Below are 27,289 nucleotides of genomic sequence, written 5' to 3'. Positions count from 1 at the left end.
GAAAGGATCAGGAAGCCTCCCCAAAGACTGAATTTATAAATAGACTATTTTCAGTTAATGTTGCATGTTAAAAGTGTTAATTGTAATTCGTTGATATTTAATTGTTAAATGAATGTTATGGTACTGTTAATCTAAAAGGGGAGGAATTGTAGTGTATGTACCTTTAAGGGGAGAACTACTTTTTACAGCTCCTGTATACTGTAGTACCGGCAGTGACCACACCTGTATATAAACCCTGAGTAGGGATCTGTACAGTTAGTTTTAGAGTAACCCTCATCCAGTAAACACTTGTTGATTGTTCCCTGCAGTCTCTTGTCTAATTATTGAAGGACACACAACATCAAGATACACGGATCTAACAGCGGCTGTCTTTCATTCTGCCAGTGCCATTTACACCTCATTTAGAGCCATCTTTTGTTTCTAAACTTGTCTCATTACCATCTCTTTTTGCCTCGCACCATCATCCCTTTTGTCATTTAATCTCTCCTGCCTTCCACCCTCTCACAGACCTTCCCTTTTGTTCTTTCCTCCCCTCCCCCCTTTCCCTGCCCCTACACTTGCTTAAAAACCTGTTCCATCTCCAACTTTTTCCAGTTCTGACGAAGGGTCATCGACCTGAAACGTTAACTCTGTTTCTCTCTCCACAGATGCTGCCTGACCCACTGAGTGTTTCCAGCATTTTCTGTTGTTAGTTCAGATTTCCAGCATTCGCAGTATTTTGCTATTAATCTTTAAAGTAAAGCATGTTACAGATGGAAGTAAACACAGCATATTGATTTAGATGGTCAAATAGAGGAGAGAAGGGCAAAGCCTGGGGAATAACAGGCATGTGGAACAGACTCCATGAGAAGCTAAGAAGAATGGGCCTCTCTTCCTTTGGATTTTGGGGGTCAGTCAGCACCTCTAATAAAGGAGCTGGATCCATTCTGTTGAGAAGGGAGATTGGAGGTTGCCGAGATATTAATAGTAATGCTTGCTTTTTCTCAGGAATGTTAGGAGGAACTTTTTTCTTTAAAGTTCTACGGGGGTTGTAGGGGGGGAGGGTACAGAGACACATTGGGGGGCCGGAGGGAGGAAGGAAGGGAGCGGAAACATCAGAGAGGCGATCGGAGGCGGCGGGGTTTGGGTGCGGTTGGGGGTGGGGGCTGGTGGGTGGGGGGGGAGATCAGAAGGGTTGGGTCAGTGGGAGATCGTGGCTCGGGGGGCTGTCCATTCACGGGGATGGGGGGGGAAGGAGAAGCAGGTAAGCTGCATCCAGCAGGTAAATAGAAAGGCACTTACCTGCTGAATCCAGCAGTCCTCGCCTCCCTTTAGCTGCCGGGTTTCCAGAGGCCTGGAAAATGTGGCCGCCAGCATGAAATTTAAACCTGAGGCATGCAGCCTCATTATAATAGTTAAACGACCAACCCACCTCCTGGGAGCGGGTTGGTCGCCCGCCGCCCCCCCCCCCCCCGCCATCCTGCCTCCGTTAGAACTGAAACGGGCGGGTTGGAGGAGGGGTGGGATCGGGTATGAGATTTTTAACATTTTTACATCCCACCCGACCCAAACCCACCCTTTTTTGGGGGTTAAAATTCCCACCAAAACCTCTGTATTTAATGTGCACCTGTCACGTTTCTATGTGTCAAAGGAATGAGAAAAAACAAAAGAAAAAAAAGACAGTCTCATTTTGTCTGACCTGGCGCAGAGAATTTATAAGCACCTGTCAAACTCATTCGCAGCAATTAAACTCTAAATGACCTTCAATATAAAATTATGTCCTAGGTCTTTAGTTGTGTGGTTTACAGCAATAAAGCTAGTAAGATGTTTAGTAAAACCTTTAGGCCTAGAAATTCAGTTAGGGGCGCCCAGCTCGCCTGGGCACCGGAATTACCGCTGCGCGCGGAGCCACTTGCGCCAGCGGGAAATTCACTTTCAGCGCCCCAAGTGGAAGCCGGCCGCTAAACAAGGGTTTCGGCGCCCCGCTTGGGGCGCTGAAACTGAATATCGGCGTGTAAAGTGCCGCAGCGCCACCCGCTGCGGCACGGCAGCCTGCGGTACTGCAGGCCTTCCTCCCACTCTTAAGGGGGAGGTGCCTGCAACAGCGCGATCCCCGCTCGCGAGTGCCGGCAAATGAGCCCGGCACCAAGGAGAAGTGCCGGGCTCTCTGGAAACAGCCGGCAATGCCACGGGGGGGGGGGTGTAGGAGGCCGGGGACGGAGGTGCGGGCAGGTGGCCGCCGAAAAAGCGGCCGGCCGCACCTCCACCTTAACTCGCCCCACTACCGGCACAGGTAGGCCCCGTGTACCGGTCGCTGTTTGCGGCCGGCGCGGGGGAGGCGGCAGCAACTAAATATGGCCAGCAGGGCGATAGCGGGGCGCTGCGCACACCGATGACGTCATCGGTGGCGGCGCAGCGCTAATGGCTAACGCCGCCATTAGCGCCCCGCTAAATATCACGGTAGGTTTGCACAGTGGCGCAAAAGCCCTCTTTGGGCGCAAACTGGTGGCACAGGCCACTGAATTTCTAGGCCTCAATGTTATAATATTTGTGTTTATTTCCGCGCTATGAGCTGAAAACAAGCAGGGAGACAGGTATCTCCCTCAAACTTTAGACAGCTTAACCATCACTGCAAAGGAATGCTGGAGTACAGCAGAGAACCCACCTTCAGGGCTGAGGCCTAACATGCAGTACGGAGATCCTCGGACCACCACTTCCTGCAAGATGATGGCGAAACTGTAAGTATCTCCTTTTATAGTCGCCTTCCTGGACAACGCGGGATCTCTCAGGAACTCGGGAGCTGTCCAAAATAACTCTGAGAATAAAAAAAAAAGACAGATTGTTTCTTTTATTTCGGTAGGTCTATCAAACTGCAAATTGTGCCAGCCGTTCAGTCTCTCGGGGGCTGTACAACAACAGCAACGTGCAGTTACGTAGGGTCTTTAACGTAGTAAAACATCCCAAGGTGCTTCACAGGAGCGTTTATCAGAAAAAAAATTGACACCGAGCCACACAAGGAGATATTAGGACAGTTGCGGTAGGTTTTAAAGAGCGTTTTAAAGAAGGTAGGGAGGCGGAGAGGTTTAAGGAGGGAATTCAAGAGCTTAGGGCCTAAGCAGCTGAAGACACGGCCGCCAATGGTGGAGCGATGATAATTGGGCATGGGCAAAAGGCCAGAATTGGAGGAGCGCAGAGACCTCGGCAACGCGGTAAGGCTGGAGGAGTTTTCAGAGATAGGGAGGGGACGAGGCCATGGAGGGATTTGAAAACAAGGATGAGAACTTTTAAAATTGAGGTGTTCCCGGACCGGGAGCCAATGCAGGTCAGCGAGCACAGTGGGTGCTGGGTGAACGGGGCTTGGTGCGAGTTAGGACACAGGCGGCAGAGTTACATTTATAACTGAAGTTCCCCAATGTTTTGTTTTGAAATTTGCTGTTGGAATGTAGAGAACGTCATTGTCCATCCTAATTGTTTTTAAAACAAAGCGACTTGCGAGGCCACCTCAAAGGGTATAAGGAGCAAACCATGTGGATAGGACAGGTGTCACATGCAGGCCAGAACAGGTTGGGGTAGCAGGCTCCCTTCTCTGAAGGGCATCAGTGGACCAGTTGGAGTTTCTGGAGTGGGACTTGAACCCCCGACCGTCCGACTCAGAGGTGAGACTGCTAGCCATTGAGACAAGGCTGACACCCATAGTGGCATCAAGGCTCCTAATAAGGACAATGACCAATTAGATGAAGCACTGGAGGGCATGGAACCGTACCCTCACCCGATCTAGCTGAACTGTACAACGGCCTCTGTGAACAACCGACGTTAAACACAGCTCCACCTGTCCCCATGCTTACCTTCTGGCGGTGGCTTCTCCCAAGGAACTTTTTGCGCTTCTAACAGCTCGAGGTACCCATAGTCACAGATCTTCAGCACAAACCGCCCGTCCACCACGCAGTTACGGGATTTCAGGCGTCCGTGAGGGAAGTCATGGTGGTGAAGATACTTCATACCCTGTCAGTTAAAAACAGAGAGTGAGATCAGACATTCTGGTCCAATCAAACAACAACAACAATTTGTCTTGCGTATCCTGGATTTTCATCACTCCACCATTGGCGGCCGCGCCTTCTGTTGCCCGGGCCCTCAGCTCTGGAATTCCCTCCCTTAACCTCTCCACCTCTCTCTCCTCCTTTAAGACGCTCCTCGAAACCTACCTCTTTGACCAAGCTTTTGGTCACCTGTCCCTAAATATCTCCTTATGTGGCTCGGAGTCAAATTTTGTTTGATAATCGCTGCTGTGAAGCACCTTGGGACGTTTTTCCACGTTAAAGACACTATATAAATGCAAGTTGATGTTGTAGCGCCCTTTGACGTAAGAAAACTACTAGGCACTTGGTCTGAGTATTAAACAAGGCTTTAATCAACTGTTTTTCAACATGGAGATCTAGTTGTGTCCTTCACTAGTTCCTGTTAAAGAATGTCCTGAGCAAGCTGGGCCCATGCCCGAGTATTTATACTCTTCCTGGACAGCGACACCAGCAGGCCGCCCAGTATTATTTCATAAGTAATTTCCACATGAATGGCAAGATTCATGTCAGCCTTAATGTAGTAAAACATCCCAAGGCATTTCACAGGAGATCTCAATGGATACATCTCTCAATCCCCTCTTTCTCTACATGAGCATCTAATTATCTCATCAATCCAATGACTGCTCGCTTCAATGTCCTTCCCTGGGTAACTTCTACAACACCAAGAAGATTTCTCCCTGACTGCTTTTGTTTTTTCTTCAGTATTGTTAAAAAATAAATAAAGGGAAGACTAAGGGGTGCTGGTTATGCTAGTGTAGTGGTTAGGTTGCTGAACCAGTTAAACCTAAAGGCCTGGGTCAATGAATCCAGACAAACGAGAGTTCTGATCCCTCCACGGCACTCTGAGAAACTGAATTCAGTTTTTTAAAAATCTGGAAATAAAAAGCTGGTATCAGTAAAAGTGGCCATAAAGCTGTTGGATTTATTGTCCGAAAACACAGCGTCAGTTTCCACATATACGCCGACAACACTCAGCTCTACCTCACTACCTCTTCTCTCAACCTCTCCACGATCTCTAAATTGTCAGACTGCTGGTCCGACATACAGTTCTGGATGAGCAAACATTTTCTCCAATTAAATATTGGGAAGACTGAAGCCATTGTTTTCGGTCCCCACCGCAAACTCCGTTCCCGAGCCACTGACTCCATCCCTCTCCCTAACATCTGTCTGAGGCTGAACCACACTGTTCGCAACCTTGGTGTCATATTTGACACTGAAATGAGCTTCCAACCACATATCCGCAGCATAACAAAGACCGCCCACTTCCACCTCCATAACATCGCCCGTCTCCGCCCTTGCCTCAGCTCATCCGCTGCCGAAACCCTCGTCCATGCCTTTGTTACCTCTAGACTTGACTATTCCAACGCACTCCTGGCTGGCCTCCCACATTCCACCCTACGTAAACTTGAGGTCATCCAAAACTCGGCTGCCCGTGTCCTAACTCGCACCAAGTCCCATTCGTCCATCTCCCCTGTGCTCGCTGACCTACATTGGCTCCTGGTTAAGCAGCACCTTGATTTCAAAATTCTCATTCTTGTTTTCAAATCCCTCCGTGTCCTCGCCCCTTCCTATCTCTGTAATCTCCTTCAGCCTCACAACCGCCCCCCCCCGCCCCGAGATATCTGCGCTCCTCTAATTCTGCCCTCTTGAGCATCCCTGATTATAATCGCTCAACCATTGGTGGCCGTGCCTTCTGTTGCCTGGGCCCTAAGCTCTGGAATTCCCTGCCTAAACCTCTCCGCCTCGCTACCTCTCTTTCCTCCTTTAAGACGCTCCTTAAAACCTACCTCTTTGACCAAGCTTTTGGTCACCTGCCCTAATTTATCCTTATGTAACTCGGTGTCAAATTTTTGTCTTATAATACTCCTGTGCAGCGCCTTGGGACGTTTTACTACATTAAAGGAGCTATATAACTACAAGTTGTTGTTGTTGTTGTTGATTGTCATAAAAGCCCAACTGGTTCACTTTAGGGAAGGAAACCTGCCGTCCTTACCCGGTCTGGGCCTATATGTGACTCCAGTCCCCACACCAACTTTTGCCCCGATCTCAGGTTACACAAGCGGTGGAATGTTGGGTAGCTCATTCGACTTTCAGTGTCACATGTCACAGGCCTATAAGAAGGGTTGTTAATTGGGCTGTCAAGATTTTCGGAAGCTATTAACAGGCCAACTTTATCTAGTTTTCTAGATTGTCATGTATGATCTTCCTCCCACTCCCCCCACCCCACCAGCCCCCCCCCCCCAAATTTTATTTTCTCTTTGGAGGCGGTGCAACAAAGGTTCATTAGATTGATCTCTGGGATGAGAGGGCTGTCCTATGAGGAGAGATTGTGTAGAATGGGCCTATACTCTCTGGAGTTTAGAAGAATGAGAGGTGATCTCATTGAAACATATAAGATTCTGAGGGGGATCGACAGAGTAGATGCTGAGAGGCTGTTTCCCCTGGCTGGAGAGTCTAGAACTAGGGGGCACAGTCTCGGGATAAGGGTTAGGCCATTTAACATAGAAACATAGAAGATAGGAGCAGGAGTAGGCCATTCGGCCCCTCGAGCCTGCTCCGCCATTTAATGAGATCATGGCTGATCATCCAAATTCAGTACCCTGTCCCTGCTTTCTCCCCATATCCCTTGATCCCTTTAGCCTTAAGAAATATATCTAAGACTGAGATGAGGAGGAATTTTTTCACTCAGAGGGTTGTGAATCTTTGGAATTCTCGACCCCACAGGGCTGTGGGTGCTCAGTCATTATTATTAATAATAATAATAATAATCAACTTTATTGTCATTGTTAGTGCACAAGTGCAGTACAACGAAATGTAGGCTTGCGGCTCCCGAGAGTGTACATTTTGATTAAGACATTTAACATTCAACATTCATTTGGCTTGTAATACATTAACATAAACATAATAAAGTGCATTGGCAGATGTGCAGGCTTTAGAGTTTATTTGTGGAGTTCAGTAGGATGACAGCCCTGGGAAAGAAGCTGTTCCTAAATCTGGTCGTACGGGTGCGAATGCATCTGTAGCGTCTCCCAGATGGCAGGGGGGCGAACAAACTGTGGCTGGGGTGGGTAGGGTCTTTGATGATGGTCAGTGGCCTCCGTAAACAGCGTTTCTGTTCTATGGTCGGTAGCCGGGTGCCGGTATTGCGTTGGGCAGTTTTGACTACCCGCTGCAGGGCTTTCCGGTCATAGGAGCTACAGCTGCCAAACCACACTGTGATACAGTTCAAGGTTGAGATAGAGAGATTTTTGGACTCATGGGGAATCAAGGGATATGGAGATCGGGCAGGAAAGTGGAGTTGAGGTCGATGACCAGCCATGATCTTATTGAATGGCGGAGCAGGCTCGAGGGGCCGTATGGCCGACTCCTGCTCCTAATTCTTATGTTCTTATGTTTCCTTATCTAGTTCAAGGCCCCATTACTAAAAGGTCGCGCTAGAAATTTCCCAAGAATATTATTGGAAGAACTCTTGAACGAGACCAGGCCAATCCACCCATCAAGCCTGCTCCATCACCACTCCATCTGTGATCATTTCCTGTTGGGTTCCCCCCTCCACCTCCACCCTCAGAGTGGTCCCCAAGGCATCACCTTGATTAAATCCAGCAGGAGGGAGGATTTGAACATCCATTCAAGCTTCAAATCGTCGTTTTTGAGGAGATCATGAAGACTCCCTCGGGAGCAGTGTTCGGTCGCCACGGCCAGCACTCCGCAGTCGCAGAGGAAGCCCAGGAACGGGTTCACATTCTCGTTGCGCAGGTCTCTCATCTTCAAAAAGGAAGAAAAACAACGCGCGTTACAGGTAAATAAAGGTGACTTGTAATTGTGACAAATTACTGCTTCAAGAAACCGATACAAGAGCGGATACGTCTGTGAAAAAGAAAGACTTGCATTTCTATAGCGCCTTTCATGACCTCAGGACGTCCCAAAGTGCTTTACAGCCAATGAAGTACTTTGTGAAGTGTAGTCACTGTTGTAATGTAGGAAACGCGGCAGCCAATTTGCGCACAGCAAGCTCCCACAAACAGCAATGTGATAATGACCAGATCATCTGTTTTTAGTGATGTTGATTGAGGGATAAATATTGGCCCCAGGACACCGGGGAGAACTCCCCCTGCTCTTCACTATACTACCATGGGATCTTTTATGTCCACCCAAGAGGGCAGATGGGGCCTCGGTTTAACGTCTCATCCGAAAGACGGCACCTCCGACAGTGCAGTACTCCCTCAGCGCTGCACTGTAGTGTCGGCCTGGATTTTTATTCTGGACTGGGGCTTGAGCCCACAACCTTCTGACTCAGAGGAGAGAGTGGTAGCCATTGAGCCACAGCTGGCACTGTGGTCTATATAGGGTTGCATATATCTGTATTGTGTGTGTGTGAGAGTACACAGCAGTGCACTTATCTGCGTCATACGTCTGTGAGTGTACGCATGGAGTACGTGGCCTATAAATTTCTCCTCGCAGTGCCTGTTTTTCAGGTGTTAACTGGCCTACTAAGCCCCCGATTTGGCTGGCAGGGAGTCCATGCACATTTCTGGCCTGAAGAGCACCGTCCACCATATTGGGAAAGGAAAGGATCCCTCTGGCCTCTGATACCCCTTTGGCCTCTGGCCTCCGACCTCCAACCTCCGCCAGCCTCCGAGCCGCACCCCCTACTCCTCCCCCCACCGAGCCAAAGAAGGAGACATTGGGACAAGTGACCAAAAGCCTGGTCAAAGTGTAAGGTTTTAAAGAGCGTCTTAAAAGAACAGAGAGAGGCGAAGAGGTTTAGGGAGGGAATTCCAGAGCTTAGGGCCCAGGCAGCTGAAGGCACGGCCGCCAATGGTGGAGCGAAGGAAGTGGGGAATAGGCAAGAGGCCAGAATTGGAGGAGCACAGAGATCTCGGGGGGTTGTAGGGATGGAGGAGGTTACAGAGATAGGGAGGGGGCGAGGCCATGGAGGGATTGGAACACTAGGATGAGCCTTTTAAAATTTCTGTGTAAGCCTGGATACATGAATGTTTGTCCCTGTGTAAGGCTGCTTATGGAGTCATGGATGAGTGTCAGTGTGTCCATGGATTTACCTTTCTCAGTATGTTGGTTGTAGCTTTCTGTACCTCTTGGACATTTCTGGGCTCAAATTTCTTTAGCCAGACCCAGTCCCCCTGTTAAAACAAGAAACATATATTTCACACGGCTCAAAATCTTTCTCGGAGTAGGACTGAAACTGGAATAACCTCCATTGCATCTGAGAAATGAATATAAATTCAACGGGATGAAACTGACAGAGAACTAGCAATCTTATAGACTCAACATTAAACACAACCGAACAATAAACTGCAACCTTATAGATTGAACACTAAACTCAACCAACCAATCAACAGCAATCTTATGGACGCAACGCTAAACACAACCAACCAATGAGCAGCAATCTTATAGACTCAATGCTAAACACATCCAACCAATTACAGAGCAGCGATCAACAAAGCTATAGGATGTTGAACTACATAGTCAACCCAGTAGAATATAAGTCAGAGGAGGTAGTGTATCGAGCTTTACAGTGCTGTAGTCAGGCTGCACCTTGAATTCTACGTCCAGTTCTGGTCACCGAGAAACAAGAGAGATATTCGCGTACCGGAGGGAGTGCAGAGAAGAGCCAGGAGATTGATCCCTGATGTCAGGGGTCTAGAAACATAGAAACATAGAAAAATAGGAGCAGGAGTCGGCCATTCGGCCCTTCGAGCCTGCTCCGCCATTCAATATGATCATGGCTGATCCTCTATCTCAATACCATATTCCCACTCTCTCCCCATACCCCTTGATGCCTTTTGTGTCTAGAAATCTATCTATCTCCTTCTTAAATATATTCAGTGACTTGGCCGCCACAGCCTTCTGGGGTAGAGAATTCCACAGGTTCACCACCCTCCGAGTTATGAGAAAGACTGGGGCTTTAGAAAGGAGAGAGGTAGACTTAGGCCTCGTGCGATGGCGTAAAGCACGTGACGGAGAATCGGCAGCCCATTTTACATCTCACCGTCGACTTCAGTGGAAATAAAAATGGGATTGGTGGGGGGAGAGATGTATAAGGGGCTGCTGGCTCGCTATCGCCCGTTTTGCACGACTGCACAAAACCTACCTACGAGGTGCCTGAGCGGGGATCTTAGACAGGTGAGTAAGATTACTAATCTTCCGATTAGGCACTTTACAGCCTTCCGGACTCAATGTCGAGTTCAACAATTTCAGATCATAACCTCGGCCCCTATTACATTTTTACTTATATTTTTCATCCACACCTTTGTTTTGGCCCTTTCCCCCCACCCCCTTTCTTTTTTTTCTCTCTCCCACATGGCAGCTGTCTCCCATGCTGCCAGCGCATTTCACACCTAATCTAGAGCCGTCTTTTGTCTCCACTAGTCCGATCACCATCTCGTCTCGTTTTGGATACCTCTTAATGTCTCTTCTTCTCTTTTGTTCTCTCCCAGCCTGGCCCTTCAATCTATTTAATTTCCTGCGCCTTTCCAGTCTTGACAAAGAGTTTGGCCCGAAACGTTGACTCTATTTCTCTCTCCACGGATGTTGCCTGGCCTGCTGAGTTTTTCCAGCATTTTCTGTTGTTATTTTGAGTAAGATTACTGACGCTAGAGACAAAGTTAACGCAGAATATCGCTAAAAATTCAAGTGTGGATGAGGAACTCTAGAGGACACAGGTTCAAACTAGGGAAGAGTAGACCTTCCGGTCGCCTGTCACTTTAATTCTCCGCTCCACTCCCACTCAGACCTCACCGTCCTCGGCCTCTTACACTGTTCCACTGAAGCTCAGCGTAAGCTCGAGGAACAGCACCTCATCTTTCGATTAGGCACTTTACAGCCTTCTGGACTCAACAGAGAGTTCAACAATTTCAGACCATAACCTCGGCCCCTATCACCTATATATATTTTTTATCCACACCTTTGTTTGTGTCTTTTCTTCTCTCCCACAGGGCAGCTGTCTTTCATTCTGCCAGCACAATTCACACTCCATCTAGAGCCATCCTTTGTTTCCTAACCTGTCCCATTAGCATCTCCTCTCGCCTTGAATATCTCATAATGTCTCTTAACCTCTCCTGCCTTCCATCCTATCACAGACCTTCCCTTTTGTTCTTTCATCCCCTCCCCCAATTCCCAGCCCCTACACTTGCTTAAAAATCTGTTCCATTTCCTGCTTTTGTCCAGTTCTGACGAAAGGTCATCGACCTGTAACGTTAACTCTTGTTTCTCTCTTCACAGGTGCTGCCTGACCCGCTGAGTATCTCCAGCATTTTCTGTTTTTATTTCAGATTTCCAGCATCTGCAATATTTTTCTTTTTGTGCAAGGGCACTTCTAGGATTCTTCACGCTTGGGGTAGGAATTGGACCTAGTTGTGCCCGTAAAACAGACCAATTTTGTGGACCAAAAAGCCACAGGAGCACCTGAAAAGCATCCGACTTGACACTGGGTCAGGCCATTTCCCCCCAGCGGCCCAGGCAGCCAGCTACAACAAGCCTTAGGTTTGCAGATGTCACAAAGCTGGATGGGCGTGTGTGCTGTGAGGAGGATGCTGAGAAACTCCAGTATGATTTGGACAGGTTGGGTGATTGGGCAGATGCATGGCAGATGCAATATAATGTGGATAAATGCGAGGTTATCCACTTTGGTGGCAAAAACAGGAAGGCAGATTATTATCTGAATGGCAATAGATTGGGAGAAGGGGAAGTGCAACGAGACCTGGGTGTCCTTGAGTACCAGTTACTGAAGGTAAGCATGCAGGTGCAGCAGGTGGTTAAGAAGGCAAATGGTATGTTGGCCTTCATAGCGAGAGGATTCGAGTAAAGGAGCAAGGATGTCTTGCTGCAGTTGTAAAGGGCCTTGGTGAGACCACACCTTGAGTATTGTGTGCAGTTTTGGTCACTGTATCTGAGGAAGGATGTTCTTGCCATGGAGAGAGTGCAGTGAAGATTCACCAGACTGATACCTGGGATGGCAGGAATGACGTATGAGGAGAGATTGGGTCGATTGGCCTTATATTTGCTGGAGTTTAGAAGAATGAGAGGAGATCTCATTGAAACTTATAAAATTCTGACAGGACTGGACAGACTAGATGCAGGAAGGATGTTCCCGATGGCCGGGGAGTCCAGAACCAGGGGTCACAGTCTAAGGATAAGGGGTAAGCCATTTAGGACAGAGATGAGGAGGAATTTCTTCACCCAGAGAGTGGTGAACCTGTGGAATTCTCTACCACAGAAGGTAGTTGAGGTCAATTCATTAAATATATTCAAGAAGGAGTTGGATATATTTCTTAAGGCTAAAGGGATCAAGGGATATGGGGAGAAGGCAGGGACCGGGTACTGAATTTGGATGATCAGCCATGATCTCATTGAATGGCGGAGCAGGCTCGAGGGGCCGAATGGCCTACTCCTGCTCCTATCTTCTATGTTTCTATGTTTCTAGGCCCCCTCGCATATGTCAATGAGGAACCCAGCACCTGTTCCAGGTTCCAAACTTCATCTCCAGAAATGGACGAGCTGCCCGCGGAGGCGCCGCAGCTCGACTAACTCATTGAAAGGAGGCCCCCGAGTCCCAACTTCACCGCTTGCTGTAGCAAGGATGCTGCAGGTAAATCTTGCATGGGTCGTGACTCCAAGTACAGAGACACCTACAGCGCAGGCTGAGCGATTGCCCACGTCTGTGTTAACGCCAACTGAGCTGGGAAGCCGTAAGTGAGACGGTGAAATGTTCAACCAACATTAAACATTCACTCCCTCCACCACTGGCGCACCGTGGCTGCAGTGTGCACCATCTACAAGATGCACTGCAGCAACTCGCCAAGGCTTCTTCGGCAGCACCTCCCAAACCCGTGACCTCTACCACCTAGAAGGACAAGGGCAGCAGGCGCATGGGAACACCATCACCTCCAAGTTCCCCTCCAAGTCACACAACTTTCCCGACTTGGAAATATATTGTGTGCCTTCACCACACGGACTGAAGCGGTTCAGGAAGGCGGCTCAACACCACCTTCTCAAGGGGCAATTAGGGATGGGCAATAAATGCTGGCCTTGCCAGCGTCGCCCGCATCCCGTGAATGAAGGTGGTGGGCAATCTTCGTAAACCGCTGCAGTCTGTAAGATATTCTTCGAGGTTCGATACACTTCAGAGGGGCAGTTAAGAGTCAACCGCGTTGGGTGTGGGTCTGAAGTCACACATAGGCCAGACCGGGTAAGGACGGCAGGTTTCCTTCCTTAAAGGACATTAGTGAACCAGTTGGCTTTTTACGACAATCCAACAGCTTTTTATTTAAACGGAATTCAAATTCTCAAGCTGCCATGGTGGGATTGGAACTCCCGTCCTCTGGGTCACTAGTCCAGTAAAAGAACCACTTCGCTACTGTACCCACAGCAATAATTAATAATAAGGATAACATTGGAAGATTGAGCAGAACAAGTTTGCTGTAGGATTATCCCCCGGTACTGGCGCACTCAGAATATAATGGCTCGGATTTTGTGGTCAGCGGCGAAGGAACGGCTTTGTCGCATTTACACTTGCCCAGTCTGTGGGCTTTAATCACTGGAAGTTGCGGCAATCAGGGAGCCATTTTGGTGCAGCGCCCCCTACAGGGCATCTGGTGCCCGTGTGGACAAGGCAAGCAACTGTGCATCTCCTCAACCAATCAGATTGAAGAAACGTTAATGAGTCGCGCAGAGCCTGAACCAGGAAGTGTAAGTTAGAATATTTAATTCAACGCCAAATCATGTACAGAAAGAGGAATAAACAGAGGGAAAGAAAGCTGGCATTAAGAGAAAGAGAGATAAAAGAGACAGAAAGAAAAAGTTACAAAAAAGTATTAAATTTCTTTTTAATCTCCAACAATAATTAAAAATAACAACAGAAAATGCTGGAAAAACTCAGCAGGCCAGGCAACATCCGTGGAGAGAGAAACAGAGTCAATGTTTTGGGTCGAAACCCTTCTACAGAACTGAGAAAAAGGCAGGAAATGAAAAGATTAAAAGCAAGTTTGGGGGCTGGGAAATGGAGGAGGGGATGAAAGGAGAGACATTAAGAGATATTCAAGGTGAGACAAGATGGTAATAGGACAGGTAAAGAAACAGACAATGGCTCGAGATGAAGTGTGAAATGCGCTGGCAGAGTGAGAGACAGTTGCCGTGTGGGAGAGAGAGAGAAAAGGAAAAGGCACAAACCAAAAGTGTGGATAAAAAATATAAAAATGGAATAGGGGCCGAGGTTATGATCTGAAATTGTTGAACTCGATATTGAGTCCGGAAGGCTGTAAAGTGCCTAATCGGAAGATGAGGTGCTGTTCCTCGAGCTTACGCTGAGCTTCCGTGGAACAACGCAAGAGGCCGCGGACGGTGAGGTCTGAGTGGGAATGGAGCGGTGAATTAAAGTGACAGGCGACCGGAAGCTCGGGGTCCCCCTTACGGACTGAATGGAGGTGTTCTGCAAATCGGTCACCCAATTAAAATCTGAAGGAATGAGATTACACATTTGTAAAAATAAATTTTCCGTGCCAGATAGGTTGTTTGGCAGTAATTAAGACTTATCACACCTTTAATGATTCATTTACACTTGAATGGACAAGCCCTAACTTTTTCTGGCATGTTTAGTGGGTATCTATCACGTAAGTACCACAACTTCACGTTCCCTTCTATGTATTTCAGTGCCGAGTCTCTCGATGAGATGCTGTCATAGCGAAGCTTGCGGAGGAGCAGGGCAACTTAGACAGCAACTTCCTGATTTCCACATTTAACTGCGCATGTGCGGACGCTGGAAGTTGCTGTCCAATTTACTCCTTAATAACAGATAGCCTTGTAGGTCTTCTTACCGCTAAATCCAGGTTAATATCACTAATCCACTTGTCACCGGTGACGTGTTATACAGTGAAATAAATGTCCCTCAACAGCGCTGTAGACCTCATTTAACCAACTCCTTCAGGGCGGAAGGGTTTTACCTCGTATATCGCTATGTTTGAGTTCTCGTGGGTCACAGCGACACTTTTGCCAGACAGCGACGTGAGACTGTCAGATACACTTAGTCCATCGCTCAAATCGTCCAGATTTATTTTCTAGGTTGAGAAGAGAAAAAAAAACATAATTTTTTTTAAATTCATTCACGGGGATGTGGGCGTCGCTGGCAAGACCAGCATTTATTGCCCATCCCCTAGTTGCCCCTCGAGAAGGTGGTGGTGAGCCGCCTTCTTGAACCACTGCAGTCCGTGTGGTGAAGGTGCTCCCACAGTGCCGTTAGGGAGGGAATTCCAGGATTGTAACCCAGCGACGATGAAGGAACGGCCGATATAGGCCCATGTCGGGATGTTGTGTGACTCGCAGGTGTGTCCTGGAGATTAATCTTTTAGTCCTGGCGAGCCCAGGCCAATCCTGGAGGGTTAGCAGCCCTACTCCGTTCCCGCGCACCGCCAGGTTAGGGGCTGTAAGGAATTTATCAGCCACACAAGCTCTGCCTGTGAGGGGCCTCTGAGTGGGTTGGACCAGGATGGCTTTCACTGTGTGTCAGGCCAAAAAAAAACCCAAAATGAAACCCCTGGAAAACTGCTTTGATTTCATCGCAAACAACCTCCTCATGTACACAGTCTAATCTTCCTGATCTTGCAACAGGCCTGTGTTAAAAAAAACATCGAAAAATAATAGAATCATAGAAATTTACAGCACTGAAGGAGGCCATTCGACCCATTGTGTCCGTGCCGGCCGACAAAGAGCTATCCAGCCTAATCCCACTTCCCAGCTCTTGGTCTGTAGCCCTGTAGGTTACGGCACTTCAAGTGCATATCCAAGTACTTTTTAAATTTCTGCCTCTACCACCCTTTCAGGCAGTGAGTTCCAGACCCCCACCACCCTCTGGGTGAAAAAAGTTCTCCTCAACTCCCCTCTAATCCTTCTGCCAATTACTTTAAATCTGTGCCCCCTGGTTATTGACCTCTCTACTAAGGGAAATAGGTCCTTCCTATCCACTCTCTCTAGGCCCCTCATAATTTTATACACCTCAATAAGGTCTCCCCTCAGCCTCCTCTGTTCCAAGGAAAACAACCCCAGCCCATCGTTAGCAGACTGGGACTGACTGCAGCTGCCAGCGATCAGCCACTCGCCCTCCATCAATCGATGTGCAGAGGGTGACCGTGAGCCATGTCGGCGAGACACGCTTTAACCGTCAGATTAATGTAGCAACTGCACGAGGTGTCGGATGCTGCAGCCTTGTGAACATTAAAGTCCAATCATAGAATCATACGGCACAGAAGGAGGCCATTCGGCCCATCATGTCAGTGCCGGCTCTTTGAAAGAGCGGTCCAATTAGTCCCACTCCCCCCTGCTCCCTTGGCGGCCGTGCCTTCAGCTGCCTGGGGCCCGAATCTCTGGAATTCCCTCCCTAAATCTCTCCCTCTCTCGCTCCTCCTTTAAGACGCTCCATAAACCTACCTCCTTCTGCCCTAATATCTCTATGTGGCTCGGTGTCAAATTTTGTTTGATAACGTTGCTGTGAAGTGTCTTGGGACGCCTTACTATGTTAAAGGGGCTATATAAATGCAAGTTGTTGCTGTTGTTCCTCTTTCCCCATAGCCCTAGAACTTTTTTCCTTTTCAACTATTTACCCAATTCACTTTTTGGAAGTTATTATAGAAAGAAAGACTTGCATTTATATAGCGCCTTTCACGACCACCGGACGTCCCATTGAACCTGCTTCCATCACCCTTTCAGGCAGCGCATTCCAGATCATCATAACTCGCTGCGTAAAAAAAATACACCTCTCCTCTCCCCTCTGGTTCTTTTACCTTAAATCTGTGACCCTCTGGTTACCGACTCTCCCGCCAGTAGAAACCGTTTCTCCCTAGTTACTGAGCCCCAATCTCAGGCATCACCAGCTGGCCCAGTTCGTCGAAAGCTCTCAGTGTCTGAAAATAGTTATTGAGGCGGTGCGGGGAGCTGTCATTGTGGACTCCCGGCAGCATTTGCTCAATGAAAATAGACAGATAGGTTTTTGGATTCTAGGGGAATCAAGGGATATGGGGATCGGGCGGGGAAACGTTAGGAACAGGAGGAGGCCATTCAGCCCCTCGGGCCTGCTTCCCCGTTCAATCAGATCATGGCTGATCAGCTCATTTACCTGCCTTTACCCGGCAAGGACCCACTGTGAGTCCCGTGGAGTCGGGGCAGGGGATAAGTTCTGCTCCCCCTGGTTCCACAGGAGTATTTTACCTTACCTGGAGATGATGGCCATTGGGGCTGACGTAAGAAAACTACTAGGCACTTGGTCAGTGTATTAAACAAGGCTTTAATCGACTGTTTCACAACATGGAAGTCTAGTTATCCTTCGCTAGTTCCTGTTTACAAAATGTCCCTGAGCAAGCTGGGCCCATGCCTGAGTATTTATACTCTCCCTGGATAGCGCCACCAACAGGCCGCCCAGTATATTTCATAAGTCCAAAGATGTGCAGGTTAGGTTGATTGGCTATGATAAAAATTGTCCCTTAGTGTTAGGGGGGATTAAATATGTGGGGTTACGGGGATAGGGCTTGGGTGGGATGGCTGTCGGTGTAGGGACCGGGTGCTAGGGTTTGGATGATCAGCCATGATCTCGTTGAATGGCGGAGCAGGCTCGAAGGGCCGAATGGCCTACTCCTGCTCCTAGTTTCTATGTTTCTATGTTTCTATGTACATGAATGGCACAATTTATGTCTGGGGCCTCAGGCTTGCCCCACTCATCAGTGACTAACTCCAGCAAGGGGCCCTTCGACAGGTGGTAGGCCCATAATTTCCTAACGCCTGTTGAGGCTTCCACCTGGGATTATTCAGGAATAAAAAAGGGCCATTCAGTCCATTAAGCCAGTTCCTACCAGGCCATGTACAATCAATCCTCCTTCTCGTGGATTCCACTCCACTCATTTTAACTTTTTAGGAAAAGCTTGACACAAATGCTCCCTGCTCCCCAAAGGTAAGCAAACCTCACAGCATCACAAGATGGATATGGGTGAGGCAGGCCATTCGGCCCATCTTGGGTCATCAGAAAGATCCCACAACCCAATGGTTTCTAACGTGATTCCAAAGTTTTTGTCTCTATGACATCCTAATCCAAGAACTTCCAATCCTATTTTCAACCATAGCCCAATGGCCTGTTTCTGTGCTGTACGTTTTATGTAATTCCAAGTATAAAAATTGACATGAATCAGTCATTCATGAAAGAAAGACTTATGAAATAATACTGAGCGGCCTATGGGTGGCGCTGTCCAGGGAGAGTATAAATACTCGGGCACAGGCCCAGCTTGCGCAGGACATTCTTAACAGGAACTAGTGAAGGACACAACTAGACCTCCATGTTGTAAAACAGTTGATTAAAGCTTTGTTTAACGCTTAGACCAAGTGCCTAGTAGTTTTCTTACATCAAAAATCTTTACAATCTTTCCTGTAAAATGAGGCAATGCACTTCGAACAATTGGAGCCGGAGCAACACACCAACCTTCTTGCTGAGCTGTGGGTTGATGAAGGTGAGGTCCTCGAGAGTCATTATGATCTTGTTCGGCCCTTTCACCATCTGTATCTGCTGGATCCGGTGCCTGAAACAAGAACAATTTCAGTCTGTGCTGCTGGACATCTTGCACTGAAATGCAAGCCTAGGTCTCTGGAGTAAGGGGAGCGTTTGAACCCACTGCCTTCTGACTCAGAGGCGAGAGGGCTAGCAAGGGGCAGCATGGTGGCATAGTGGTTAGCACTGTTGCCTCACGGCGCCAGGGACCCAGGTTCAAATCCGGCCTCGAGTGACTGTCTGTGTGGAGTTTGCACATTCTCCCCATGTTTGCGTGGGTTTTCTCCGGGTGCTCCGGTTTCCTCCCACAGTCCAAAGATGTGCGGGTTAGGTTGATTGGCCATGATAAAATTGACCCTTAGTGTTAGGGGGGATTAAATACCTGGGGTTACGGGGTTACGGGGATAGGGCTTGGGTGGGATGGCTGTCAGTGTAGGGACCGGGTGCTAGGGTTTGGATGATCAGCCATGATCTCGTTGAATGGCGGAGCAGGCTCGAAGGGCCGAATGGCCTACTCCTGCTCCTATCTTCTATGTTTCTATAAGTGAGCCAAGCTAACGATTGTTACAAATAAAACATTTTTAAAATATCATACCTGATGATGTAGGTAAGACCAAGTCCACACAGTGCAAGAGCAACGATGAACCCAAAAACCAATATGAAAACCGTTAACTCAATACCTGGAGAGAGAGGAGAGACAGGTCACAATCATAATTAATGTACAGGAAACTAATTCCAAGATAGAGCCTATAGTACACCAAATAGTTTCAGTCAGGGCATGGGCTGTAGCCCACCACTTGGCCCACTGACTCCTAACATTTCCGCAGTCACGGTGAGTCCCTGTCAAAATAATGGGTCTCTTCATTTTTCTCTAAGGATAAACTAGTGTCAGCCGTGGCTCAGTGGGCAGCACTCTCGCCTCTGAGTCAGAAGGTTGTGGGTTCAATAGTCCCATCCCAGAGACTGGAGCCTAAAAACCTAGGTTAACACTCCAGTGCAGTGCTGAGGGAGTGCTGCACTGTCGGAGGTGCCGTCTTTCTGTGAGATGTTAAACCGAGGCCCCATCTGCTCTCTCAGGCGGGTGTAAAAGATTCCACGGCACTATTTTGAAGAAGAGCAGGGGAGATATCGCTGGTGTCCTGGCCAATATTTCTCCCACATTGAATGTAATGATTATCCAGTCACTATTAATATAAATGCAAGTCTTTCTTTCTTTCAAGGTGAAGGGAGGTAAAAAGAAAGACTTGCATTTCCATAGCGCCTTTTACAACTTCAGGACATCCCAAAGCACTTTGCAATCAATGAATTACCTTTGAAAGTGTGGTCACTGTTGTAATGTAGGGAACGCGGCAGCCAATTCGGAAACAGCAATGTGATAATCTGTTTTAGCGGTGTTTATTGAGGGGTAAATATTAGCCAGGACTCCGGGGAAAACTCCCCGCTGCTCTTCTTAGAAATAGTGCCATGGGATCTTTTATGTCCACCTGAGAGAGCAGACGGGGCCTCGGTTTAACGTCTCATCCGAAAGACGGCACCTCCGACAGTGCAGCACTCCCTCAGTACTGCCCCTCCGACAGTGCAGCACTCCCTCAGTACTGCCCATCTGACAGTGCGGCGCTCCTTCAGTACTGACCCTCTGACAGTGCGGCGTTCCCTCAGTACTGCCCCTCCGACAGTGCGGCTCTCCCTCAGTACTGCCCCTCTGACAGTGCGGCACTCCCTCAGTGCTGACCCTCTGACAGTGCAGTACTCCCTCAGTACTGCCCCTCCGACAGTGCGGCTCTCCCTCAGTACTGCCCCTCCGACAGTGCGGCGCTCCCTCAGTACAGCCCCTCCGACAGTGCGGCGCTCCCTCAGTGCTGACCCTCTGACAGTGCAGTACTCCCTCAGTACCGCCCCTCCGACAGTGCGGCTCTCCCTCAGTACTGACCCTCTGACAGTGCAGTACTCCCTCAGTACTGCCCCTCCGACAGTGCGGCTCTCCCTCAGTACTGACCCTCCGACAGTGCGGCGCTCCCTCAGTACTGCCCCTCCGACAGTGCGGCGCTCCCTCAGTACTGCCCCTCCGACAGTGCGGCGCTCCCTCAGTACTGCCCCTCCGACAGTGCAGCACTCCCTCAGTACTGACCCTCTGACAGTGCGGCGTTCCCTCAGTACTGCCCCTTCAATAGTGCGGCGCTCCCTCAGTACTGCCCCTCCGACAGTGCAGTACTCCCTCAGTACTGCCCCTCCGACAGTGCGGCTCTCCCTCAGTACTGCCCCTCCGACAGTGCAGCACTCCCTCAGTACTGCCCCTCCGACAGTGCGGTGCTCCCTCAGTACTGACCCTCTGACAGTGCGGCGTTCCCTCAGTACTGCCCCTCCGATAGTGCGGCGCTCCCTCAGTACTGCCCCTCCGACAGTGCAGTACTCCCTCAGTACTGCCCCTCCGACAGTGCGGCACTCCCTCAGTACTGCCCCTCCGACAGTGCAGCACTCCCTCAGTACTGCCCCTCCAACAGTGCAGCACTCCCTCAGTACTGCACTGCAGTGTCAGCCTAGATCATGTGCTCAAATCTCTGGAATGGGACTTGAACCCACAACATTCTGACTCAGAGCCAACGATCAGGTGGCATCAAGTTTGGCTTCTGAAAGTTTGAAAGGCTGAGAGAGGTAAAGCGTTCCATAACTTTAAGATTCTGGGAACATTTAAGTCAACACAATGAAGGCTGAGGATATGGGAAGAAAGGGAGTGTGTCGCATTGTATATCTGGAACGTCGAAGGAACGAGCGTCTTTCTGAGCCTAGGACCCAATGGGTTGATCTACCCAATGAATGATGAGCAGGTGTCATGAACAGGAGTCTGCTTTCTGCCACTGTCTGCTACAGCCCAAGTCCTGGGCACCTCTGCCACCATCATTTATTCTCAGCTTTGCGGTTTTTATCCACGATATCTCAACAATATATCTAATTAAAGGATTTTGAGTTTCTATCTGACTGCTCCACTTGTTGGTTCTCAGTGGTTCCAACTCCTCTGGTAGATCACCAGCTAACATAGCATAGAATCACGAAGCACAGAAGGAGGCCATTCAGCCCATCGTGCCTGTGCCGGCGCTTTGACAGAGCTCTCCAATTAGTCCCACTCCCCCCGCCTGCTCTTTCCCCAATAGCCCTGCAAATTCCCTTTTGATATGTGCGGGACTTGAATATTGTTAACTGAACTGTTGGGAGTAAGTGCATTGGAGCCGTTGAATGTCTCTTCTATTTCTTTCTTTGTTCTTTGACAGGAATGTTCTAGATGTTGTGGAAATACATAGAGTTACATAGAATACATGGCACAGAAACAGGCCATTCAGTCCAATCAGTCCAGTTAATGCTCCATTCGAGCCTCCTCCCGCCTTTCCACATCTAACTCTCTCAGCCTAACCCTCTATTCCCTTCTCCCTTTTAGTTATTACCACACCGATTTTGAGTGTTTATTCGCACTTAACAACATAAAAACATAAGAAATAGGAGCAGGAGTGGGCCATTCGGCCCCTTGAGCCTGCTCCGCCATTTAATAAGATCATGGCTGAATTTCAACCTCAACTCCACTTTCCTGCACTATCCCCATATCCCTTAATTCCCTTAATATTCAAAAATCTATCGATCTCTGTCTTGAATATTCTCAATGACTGAGCCTCCACAGCCCTCTGGGGTAGAGAATTCCAAAGATTCACCACCCTCTGAGTGAAGAAATTTCTCCTCATCTCGGTCCCAAATGGCCGACCCCTTATTCTGAGACTGTGACCCCTGGTTCTGGACGCCCCAGGCAGGGGGAACATCCTCCCTGCATCTACCCTGTCAAGCCCTGTAAGAATTTTGTATGTTTCAATGAGATCACCTCTCATTCTTCTAAACTCTAGAGAATATAGGCCTAGTCCACTTAATCTCTCCTCATAGGACAATCCCCCCATCCCAGGAATCAGTCTGGTGAACCTTCGTTGCACTCCCTCTATGGCAAGTATATCCTTCCTTAGGTAAGGAGACCAAAACTGTACACAATACTCCAGGTGTGGTCTCACTAAGGCCCAATATAATTGCAGTAAGACATCTTTACTCTTATACTCAAATCCTCTTGTTATAAAGGTCAACAAACCATTTGCTTTCCTAATTGCTTGCTGTACCTGCATATTAACTTTTAGTGATTCATGTACAAGGTCCCTCTGAACACCAACAATGGTTCCGGGGATGGGGGATACAAGGACAGGTTGGAGAAGCTGGATTTGTTTTCATTAGAGCAAAGGAGGTTGAGGGGTGATTTGATAGAATTGTACAAGATCATGACGGGTTTGGATAGGCTAGACGGGGAAAGGCTGTTCCCACTAGTTGATGGTACAAGGACTAGGGGACACAGATTTAAGATTTTGGGCGAGATACAGGGGGGATGTGAGGAAAAACTTTTTTACGCAGCAAGTGGTGGGGACCTGGAACTCGCTGCTGACGGAAGTGGTGGAAGCGGAGACACTAAATGTTTTCAAGGGGAGACTGGATAGGCATTTGAGGGAAATAAACTTGCAGGGCTACGGGGATAGAGCGGGGGAATGGGACTGACTGGATTGCTCTACAGAGAGCCGGCACGGACTCGATGGGCTGAATGGCCTCCTTCTCTGCCGTTATGACCCTATGACTCTATTTCCCAATCTCTCACCATTTAAAAAATACTCTGCTTTTCTATTTTTCCTACCAATGTGGATAACTTCACATTTTGCCATATTATGTTCCATTTGCCATGTTCTTGCCCACTCACTTAGCTTGTCTATATCCCCTTGAATCCTCTTTGCATCCTCCTCACAACTTACATTCCCACCCAGCTTTGTATCATCAGCAAACTTGGATATATTACATTTGGTCCCCTCATCCAAATCATTGATGTAGATTGTGAATAGCTGAGGCCCAAGCACTGATCCTTGCGGTACCCTACTATTACAGCCTGCCAACCCAAAAATGACCCGTTTATTCCTACTCTCTGTTTTCTGTCCGTTAACCAATCCTCAGTCTATGCTAGTATATTACCCCCAATCCCATGAGCCCTAACTTTGTTTAATAACCTCTTGTGTGGCACCTTATCGATTGCCTTCTGAAAATCCAAATACACCACATCCACTGGTTCCCCCTTATCTATTCTGCTAGTTACAACCTCAAAAAACTCTAATAGATTTGTCAAACACGATTTCCCTTTCATAAATCCGTGTTGACTCTGCCCAATCCTATTATTATTTTCTAAGTGCCCTGTTACCACGTCCTTAATAATAGCGTCTAGCATTTTCCCTACTACAGGAAACTTTGTGCTATCCGGAGGTGAGCTATCCGGCAATCTGGAGCCACCGGCAAAAATCAGCAGCCGTTTTTTATTCTTTTTGTTTGTTTTTTTTGCTTTGTTTGAACAGTCAAGCTGTGCAAGGTCTGTAGCTATAGCAACAGCTTCAGCTACAGAGCTTTAGGGCCACACCCAAGTGTTTAGAAGCTGTTGCTAAGCAACAGTGTTTGTTGTCAAATACGGAGATAAGAATCTCCGTATCTCTCAACATTAACTCTGGAGAGTACAGCACTTTTTAGGCAATGGCAGCAGCTCGGTCCCGTGGGTGCCGGATAGCACAAAGTTTCCTGTACTGATGTCAGGCTAACTGGTCTGTAGTTCCCCGTTTTCTCTCTCCCTCAGTTCTCTCAGTTACCCCGGAATAAAGGCTTGGCGGATAGAAGAATGGCCACCACAGCAAGGTACCAGAGGGTATCCTACACCCGTGGAACCCTACATCAGTCATAGTCAGCGCCTTCCAGAGAAATTCAGTGGGAATTTTTCTTTTAAAAGCATGAAGGATTTTGAAAGCTTACCTCCTGTGCAAATGATATTTTGATCAAACCAACAGCTGGAGTCAGAACTTGGAGGTGATCCTCCAGGGAAGTGGATGGAAATGCCCCTGTACTGCACAGTTTCGGTTGTCATATTGATAGTGTAGGTGGGCAATAGGTGGTGACTCCTCCCATCGGTGTCCAGGATGACGTAGTTCACGATCCCTTCACCTCGGTCGTTGGTCCCGATCTTCTGATTAAAACCGGTGAACTTCAGGTTCTTGGTGTAGTTGGCAAGAGTCGTGCCCGAGATATGGACCCCGTCTCTCTGTACGTTCTCCATGGCTTTGGCGATGAAGTAAACGCCGTTGTAAATTGTTCCAAAGAGAGGTGAAACCTGCGGAATGAAATGGGTTAACATTTCAGCACAAGGGTTAGCCTGCAATTTGGCTTCCATGGTGCTAACCAGAACTAGAGTCCGATTCTCCGCTTCAACCTTATTTGACAATGGTTCAGGCTGGGTTTGGTAGCCTCGTGGTTATGGTACTGGACTAGCAGCCCAGAGCTGAAGGCTTCCAACCGCACCACGGCAAGTTAGTAAGAATGATACTGGGGTTAAAAGGGTTAAATTATGCAGACAGGTTGCACAGACTAGGCATGTATTCCTTTACAGATAGAAGATTAAGGGTTGATCCAATTAAAATGATTAAAGGAGTTGATAGGGTAAGATAAGAACATAAGAACATAAGAAATAGGAGCAGGAGTCGGCCATACGGCCTCTCGAGCCTGCTCCGCCATTCAATGAGATCATGGCTGATCATCAACCTCAACTCCTCTTTCCCGCCCGATCTATAAGATAGAGAGAAACTATTTCCTCTGGTGGGGAGAGTCCAGAAGAAGGGGGGTGGGGTGCGTAACCTTAAAATTAGAGCCAGGCCATTCAGGGGTGATGTCAGGAAGCACTTCTTCACACAAAGGGGAGCGGAAATCTGGAACTCTCTCCCCCCAAAAAGCTGTTGAGGCTGGAGGGGTCAATTGAGAATTTCAACACTGAGATCGCTAGTTTTTTTTTAGGTAGTAAGGGTATGGAAGCAAGGCAGGTAAATGGAGTTGAGGTACTGATCAATCATGATCTAACTGAACGGCGGAGCAGGCTCGAGGGGCTGAAAGGCCTCCTCCTGCTTCTATGTTCTGATAAGTTGTAAAATTAAATTCAGTAAATCTGGGGGTTGGCACTAAAAAAACTGTAGCAAGCAGTTAGGAAAATAAATGGTATGTTGGCCTTCATTGCAAGAGGATTTCAGTACAGGAGCAAGGATGTCTTACTACAGTTATACAGGGTCTTGGTGAGACCACATCTGGAGTACTGTGTGCAGTTTTGGTCTCCTTACCTAAGAAAGGATATACTTGCCATAGAGGGAGTGCAGCGAAGGTTCACCAGACTGATTCCCTGGCTGGGGGGGTCTAGAACGAGGGGTCACAGTCTCAGGATATGGGGAAGGACATTTAGGACTGAGATGAGGAGAAATTTCTTCACTCAGAGGGTGGTGAACCTGTGGAATTCTCTACCACAGAAGGTTGTGGAGGACAAGTCATTGAATATATTTAAGAAGGAGATCGATAGATTCCTAGACACAAAAGGCATCAAGAGGTATGGGGAGAGAGCGGGAATATGGTTTTGAGATAGAGGATCAGCCATGATCATATTGAATGGCGGAGCAGGCTCGAAGGGCCGAATGGCCGACTCCTGCTCCTATTTTTCTATCTTTCTGTGTTTCTAAAATGACCCTGAAACAATGGATTGTTGTAAAAACCTCACTGGGTCACTAATGTCCTTCAGGGAAGGTGATCCTGCCACCCCCTCCTGCTCGGGTTGATTGCTAATGCCCTCTGAAGTGGATTGCCAGGAAGGCAACCCCTTCTCAGGGCAACAAGGGACGGGCAATATATATATGGCCTTGCCAGTTCTTGCCACAAGAACAAATACAATAAAATAAACTCTCCAAAAGCCAATGTTGAGCAACTCAGAAAAGAGAAGAAAACCTCTGCTTCGTCCAACCATAGCCAAACAGCTACTCGAGGCACTGGGTCTGAAAGAAAGACAGACTTGCATTTAAACAGCGCCTTTCACCACCACCGGATGTCCCAAAGTGTTTACAGCCCATGAAGTGCTTTTGGAGTGTAGTCACTGTTGTAATGTAGGAAACGCAGCAGCCAATTTGTGCACAGCAAGCTCCCACAAGCAGCAATGTGATAATAACCAGTTAAACTGTTTTAGTGATGTTGATTGAGGGATAAATATTGGCCCCAGGACACCAGGGGTTACTTCCCTGCTCTTCTTCGAAATAGCGCCATGGGATCTTTTACGTCCACCTGAGAGATCAGATGGGGCCTCGGTTTAACGTCTCAGCCGAAAGACGGCACCTCCGACAGTGCAGCGCTCCCTCAGTACTGCCCCTCCGACAGTGCAGCGCTCCCTCAGTACTGCCACTCCGACAGTGCAGCGCTCCCTCAGTACTGCCCCTTCGATAGTGCAGCGCTCCCTCAGTACTGCCTCGCCGACAATGCAGCGCTCCCTCAGTACTGACTCTCCGACAGTGCGGCGCTCCCTCAGTACTGACCCTCCGACAGTGCGGCACTCCCTCAGTACTGTCCCGCCGACAGTGCGGCGCTCCCTCAGTACTGCCCCTCCGGCAGTGCAGCGCTCCCTCAGTACTGCCCCTCCAACAGTGCGGCACTCCCTCAGTACTGCCCCTCCAACAGTGTGGAGCTCCCTCAGTACTGCCACTCCGACAGTGTGGCGCTCCCTCAGTACTGCCCCTCCGACAGTGCGGCACTCCCTCAGTACTGCCCCTCCGACAGTGCAGCGCTCCCTCAGTACTGC

General features: G+C 48.5%; 1 protein-coding gene across 6 annotated transcripts in view; it reads right to left on the bottom strand.

Annotated features, from left to right (window-relative positions):
- The window catches only part of gucy2f (guanylate cyclase 2F, retinal), a 104,692-nt gene that overhangs the window by 51,880 nt on the left and 25,523 nt on the right, over nucleotides 1–27,289 (bottom strand). For all 6 annotated transcript variants that reach the window (XM_085999686.1, XM_085999684.1, XM_085999688.1 and 3 more), the window contains exons 4-11: nucleotides 24,448–24,802; nucleotides 19,190–19,274; nucleotides 18,529–18,625; nucleotides 15,014–15,127; nucleotides 9,116–9,196; nucleotides 7,644–7,820; nucleotides 3,825–3,981; nucleotides 2,645–2,794 (exon numbers count right to left, since the gene is read on the bottom strand). In XM_085999686.1, the coding sequence (XP_085855812.1) occupies nucleotides 2,645–2,794; nucleotides 3,825–3,981; nucleotides 7,644–7,820; nucleotides 9,116–9,196; nucleotides 15,014–15,127; nucleotides 18,529–18,625; nucleotides 19,190–19,274; nucleotides 24,448–24,802 (1,216 nt within the window). The remainder of the gene's footprint in view (nucleotides 1–2,644; nucleotides 2,795–3,824; nucleotides 3,982–7,643; nucleotides 7,821–9,115; nucleotides 9,197–15,013; nucleotides 15,128–18,528; nucleotides 18,626–19,189; nucleotides 19,275–24,447; nucleotides 24,803–27,289) is intronic.

This window comes from Somniosus microcephalus, chromosome 10, assembly GCF_052327205.1.
Source record: "Somniosus microcephalus isolate GS21.2 chromosome 10, FLI_Smic_1.0, whole genome shotgun sequence".
NCBI classification, from domain to species: domain Eukaryota; kingdom Metazoa; phylum Chordata; class Chondrichthyes; order Squaliformes; family Somniosidae; genus Somniosus; species Somniosus microcephalus.
This window is presented reverse-complemented; position numbering and strand designations above follow the sequence as displayed.